This window comes from Leuciscus leuciscus, assembly GCF_965113295.1.
Source record: "Leuciscus leuciscus genome assembly, chromosome: 17".
Taxonomy (NCBI): Eukaryota; Metazoa; Chordata; class Actinopteri; order Cypriniformes; family Leuciscidae; genus Leuciscus; species Leuciscus leuciscus.
The window spans coordinates 6,066,377-6,072,376 of NC_138741.1; the positions used below are offsets into that span (position 1 = coordinate 6,066,377).

At 38.7% G+C, this 6,000-nt stretch overlaps 1 protein-coding gene across 10 annotated transcripts in view; it reads left to right on the forward strand.

Moving 5' to 3' along the window:
- smoc1 (SPARC related modular calcium binding 1) overlaps positions 1 to 5,558 on the forward strand; it is a 57,690-nt gene extending 52,132 nt beyond the window's left edge. For 8 of the 10 annotated variants that reach the window (XM_082143802.1, XM_082143800.1, XM_082143805.1 and 5 more), the window contains one exon: positions 3,617 to 5,558. In XM_082143802.1, the coding sequence (XP_081999928.1) occupies positions 3,617 to 3,633 (17 nt within the window). In that variant the 3' untranslated portion in view covers positions 3,634 to 5,558. The remainder of the gene's footprint in view (positions 1 to 3,616) is intronic. The other 2 variants (XM_082143804.1, XM_082143803.1) reach the window with 1 other exon arrangement.
- Positions 5,559 to 6,000: the final 442 nt, after the last annotated feature.

The window sequence follows — 6,000 nt, forward strand, 5'->3', positions numbered from 1 at the left end:
AGTATTTTGAAATTAACGTAGGTATTCTTATGCTTCTGAAAAAGTTAAAGGTGCATTATGTAACTGTGGCCTCTCTATCACCATCTGTGGTTGAAAATACATCTGTGGTTTTTCATATGACAGGTCTGTCATTCTACTCCAAGACCCCCTGACATTAAATAGAAAGTAAGTTTCATACGTCACACCATAATAGCCGGACCTTCTTTTCTTTACTTACTGTAGAGACATGATGTAAGCATTCAAGGACAAATGACATAAATCTGTAATTTCCTGCCAAATCCAACTCAAAATGTCAATCATTATTGTAGGCTTAACGTAGTGAATCGGGGTACACACAAAAAGGCAAACGTCCTCCGCAGTACACCTTTAAATTTAGCATTTTAGTCAGGTAATCCCCAAGGTTGTGGTTTCAACTAAAGCTAAAAGTATGCTTTGGTTTTTCCGTTCGCTAGGGTATGTGTACAGTGCACGTGATGTAAATGTCATCATCAGCGTAAGTACGTGTATACTGTATGCATGCAGCCCTTTTTTATTTTATTTATTTTTTATTTTTACTGCGAATAAGTCTTGAATTGTTTTGCATTAATTAGGTGATCTGCAAGGTGGCAACACTGGCAGGCCATGTTTTACAGTTGAAAAGGGATGGATACTTTAGACCACAACAACAATAACGGGGTTAAGAGACACTCATAAATGCAAAGTTCTGTCATGAAACTAGATGGCGCAGGCTGATAGGTCCAATCACACGGTTCTCTATATGGCAGAGCTGATTGGTTCTTGCTGTATCAGTAGCCAATGAGCTTGCTGCTCAACCTTTATACCCTTGACCTTGGTCAGTATTTGCTGTAGCAGTGCAGTGCGCTTTCAGAAACCCTCCACCTTCCCCTGTATAGATCTGCTATGGGTTATTCATGTATGCATGTTATTCATGTATTTTATGCTCCTAAATATTTGTATTATTTTTATCAGTTCTTTTGTCTTTGGGTCATTATATTTCTCACAGATTTCTGCTCATTCTAAATCAGACACAGATAAAGTAGCACAGTAATGATTACATTTATATGAATGCATTAGTGAGAGAATGATTGCGTGTGAATTAATTCTACCTGGCTCTCACTAAGGCCTCGTTTACACTGTCAGTGAAATGTGACCCAATTGCTCATATGTGACACAGATCCGATGTGTTCTATGACAGTGTAAACAGGAAAAAAATGCATGCATTCGGATATTTCGAGATCGGTTTCAGGCCTCATTCATATGTGGAAATAAATCGGATATGTGCCAATGCGACTGTCATGTAAACAGGCAGATCTGATTTTCTGAGGCATTAGGCAACGTCTCCGCGGTTTAATGACGAGAGAAACCCCGACGTGCATCTGCAAAGGGACGGATGGCCCGACGAAACGTTGTGTCGTCGTAGGAGAGGAATGTGAACAAACGTTGACACAACATATTGTTGTACACAACAACATTTCGGACCCACTGCTCCTCGTTAAAGCCAATATTTAAACACAATATGCTCCCACCAGTCCTGACTCCTGAGATCTCTCTCACACACAATAACTGAAGCATGTGTGCAATGATGGCACTTTTCGTCCTCCTTCGCCTCAAAATCATGGTGATGTTTGGCGAACTTCGCTTATATCACAGAGCTAGCATCAAGCATATTTCGCGTCCGCCCATCTGTGCAAGAGAATTTAACCCTTTAAGCATGCGCAATGTTTCAGATAGTATGGCAAGTGTAAAACACATGAATCGGATATGGGTCACAGTTGAAAGAACGTGTAAATAGACGGTCAAAAAAATCGGATAAAGGTAACAAATCAGAATTGGGCACCAAGACCTGCAGTGTAAACGAGGCCTAATAGTGAAGCTGCGAGTTTTAGGTACTAAGAAATATATGTGTGAACTTTTCAGTTTCTAAGCTATTTTATTGATAAATCACAGAACAATGACAATGTTTCTGCGCTATTGAATGTTTCTGTGCGCGCAATCTGCATGTGATGTGCGAGCTGTCTGTGTGTTACAATGCAGCAGCGCATTAGAGCAGCGGTTAACTTACGTGTACAATAAGTTGTTTGAAACGTGCATTTACCCGATCAATTTTGAGCATCCAGATGGTATAATCAAACATATCTTGTGGAGCGCTCTCGGAGTATGCATTTATTTGTAATTTTAACTGTTGGAAACGGATCGTAAAAGTGGACTTAAAAGATTTCTTATCCTGTTGCGCCCTCTATAGGCCATGATCAGCAACTAGTCGACGTCAAGCTTACTGCATCATGGCAGAGCATTAAAGTCAATTAGTCTGTGCAACCTCTAATGGCAGTAGCAAGTCCTGTACTTGCAGCAATAACAGCAGCAGCACATCTATTCCACCAAAACCAAATATATCAACATTGTCATATCCATTACCATTCCAGTCACTCCGAGAGTTGTCATGACAGAACTGTCGTTTAACTGAGTACATTTTGTATCAGTCATAAGTTCTGGAAAGGCAATGCACTCGGCTGTATGCATACTGTACGCTACTGTAAGCATTCGTGTAAAAACTGAAGTATACTTTAGGTTTAAGTTTGTGCTTAAGTAATAAATTCAGCATAGGTGATAAAACAGGTCTGTTCCTTTTGGGTGTCCACCTGCATTTCCCCACCCCCAAATGCCTGCTGTTGACCTCACACATACACACACATCTGATGGACTCTCCAGGGCCCGGGACCCCCCTCCGCCTGTCAGTCCCTTCCCCCATGGGGTAGGGGAGGGGGTTCTTCACTGGAACTCTTGTACTCCCTTCTACAGCGGCCATCTGCAAGCAATCTGTCTGTGTTACCCATCTCTCAAGTTCCTCTCTGATTGATAGCCCCAAAAGGAGTCCTATGGCCCAAACTGTGGACACCAAATGTCCCTGTTCCCAATGCCATCATGATCCAATTACTCGCCACATCAGTCCGTTATGGTTTACTGTACTGTGCATGGCGTGAACTAAATACTCTTTCTGTCGCATGTTGGGTTACTTTTTATTCTGAGAAGCAGCAATTTGCATGAATCACCAATGATTTGTGGGCTAATGTCAAACGTCCCAGCCTCAAAGGCAAAATGGATAAGTGAGAGAATTTAAGACAAGGAGGTAGCAGTAGAGAAAGAAATGCACATCAGCCGCAGGGGAAGTGTCTGTTTCCCAATGACTTTGGAAAGAGAACAAACATGGCCTCTTATCCTTCCAACAACATTACAAATCTCGCATAAGCACAACATAATTTGAAGGAAGCCAGTGCATCTTTGGAGCTGACACCGAACATATCATCTTGAATGCATTTGGTGCATCTGGAGATGTTCTGCTCGCAGACAAAGCCTACACATCCAACCATGTTGTTTGCCCCATATCTCTCTTCCTATGTGTCATGTGTGTGTGTGTGTGTGTGTGTGAGATCGCAGACAAGATCTAGGGTGCATGTATGTGCGCATATGTGAACGTGTGCATGCATGAGTGCAGATAATCTCAAGAATGCTGCCGTCTTGTCACGCTATGGCTGTGTTTTGGCGCATCTGCAGGCCAGCAAACTGAGCGCAAACACCTCGCCCGCTCACCTGTCTCACCACACTGTCTGTTTTCCAGTAGGTCGTCTGGTCTGAAGACAGAAAGTTCCAGAAGATGAGGCAGTAAGCACGAAGCACAGTGGGAAGGCATCTGTTCACTGCTGGAAGAGTACACCGAAGGATTCTGAGAAATTATTAAGAGGTTCCTCAAGAAAAAAAGAAAAAAATGATGAAAATTATATCATGGAGCCAAAATATTTGCACTTTCTCCTCCCATTGTTAGGCATTTTATAATGTCCTTTGTTTGTGTTGTAAACGTTTTATTAATATGACTTTAAGATTGACAAAAACTTATGTCAGAGAACACAGACTGTAAGTGTTGAACAGTTATCTGCTACCGTCCACATTTTCAGCACATCCACACTCACTGCTAATCCAGACAGTATTATATAGTTGTTTTTGAATGTCAATTCAAAAATAGAAAAAAAAAAGCAAGCATTCCATTTTGAAATAAGCTTGTCTTTAAATGTCTTCTGTTTTCTGTTGTTTATGAAAATGTCCATTCAACCAATATGTTTGCTCCTTTGTTCACCTTGGCAACGGAACTAATGGAGCATTAGTGAAAAAGTAGTGGAGTGAATTATTTTCTGTCAACAAACATTAGTTACGGTCTCTCAGTCTTGCACCTCAGGACACTAGTAATGTACACCCAACCATCGCCTGAGAATTAGCAGTAAATTCTACATGGTTTGTTCAGAAGTCAGAGGTCAAAAACACTATCACGCAAAATTAGTTTTGTAAATGTCACGAAACACTTAGCTTAGCTTTGCTTTCTTCAAATGGATTATTCAGTAATGGTGTGTCTCACATACTCAACAACTGGTGTTGCTTTTTCACAATGTTTTTATCAAATCTTGAACATAACATACAACGTTAGATAGTACCGGGTTTTCCAATTGCTATAGACTGATAAATGCACGCAACTGGCCTAGTTTAGGATCCATATTTATAATATCCTTTCATAAGAAATACTTGAGTGTAACATTTTTCCATATATCAGTTCTTGGCATACACTAACAGACAATACCCTAGTAATACCTTTTTTTTTTTCTTTCTTTTTTTTACATGTTCCATGGTATTCCTTGAAAAAATTACAATGTAATCATTCAGTACCACTGTATTTTTATTTTTTACCATGGTATTTCTACAGTTTTTTTTTTTTTTTTTTTTACATTTTCTTCTCTGGCTAGAAGAGGATTTTCTAAATCAGGAGGTTCGTGTAGCTCTTACTATAAATGGAGTGTGTTCGAAAGCAATTTTTTTCTCAGCCAATGTAATCAGTTGTGTAGTAGTTATGTTGCAGCAACGAATACGAGAAAAGGGTAATTGGTAAAAAAAAAGAAATAAATAGATGTATTTACATTGACTCAAAATAACATTCTATGTCATCTTTAACTGGGCTTTGGAAATGATCATTTCTTGTCCATTCCAAAAGCGATACTTTCGACGTCTTGCAAGAAAACAATAAAAATAGAGATATATAAATATATTTACCCCTTATTTCTTTTTCGATAACTTTCTACTTTAGGAAAGATGTGTTGGTTTTGTTTGTGTGCATGCGTGCGTGCTTGTGTGTGTGTGTGTGTGCGTGCGTGCGTGCGTGCGTGCGTGCGTGCGTGCGTGCGTGCGTGCGTGCGTGTGTGTGTGTGTGTGTGTGTGTGTGTGTGTTACATGTACTTGGAAGCCATTACTTTGGCTTAAAAATTAAAATAGTCAAGTTGTAAATATTTACATATGTGCTTTTTTGGGCTTTTCTCCAATTCAATCTTAAAATATTGTTTAGCGAACTCTGAAAGCAATGTAAACATCAATTAGATTATATCTTAGAGTAAATAATTGTAAGTAGACTGTTTTGCTCTCATCATGTCTGTTTTTTTTTTGTTTTTTTTGTTTTTTTCGAGGTCTGTTCAACACAATGTAAAAATGACAGCCAGTGACAATACACATTTAAAAAATTCTAACTGTGTCCATTTGTTTTGTTTGTTTTTTTGTTTGTTTTTTAATCTGGTACATCTTTTGCTTATTGGAGTTTAAATCATATATTACCTTGTGAAAAAGACATACACTTTAGCATACTTTTAAAATGAAGTACTTTTAAATTATATTAACTTTATCATATAACACTACAGTCATGTTACTAATCAAGTACTTCATATGTGCTTTAGTATGTTAGTCAACACATCAAAATAAGAGTTGCACTTTATTTTACAGTTTGTGTACTTACATGTACTTACCTTAGAAAGCACTGATAATATAAGGTATCTAACATGGGGTACGGTTAGGTTTAGGCCAGGGTATCTAGTTATTAGGCTACTCAGTTATTGTAAATTACAATAATAGGTACATTGTACATGGGGAACAGGACTGTAAAATAAAGTGCTACTAAAATACATGTACTTTTTA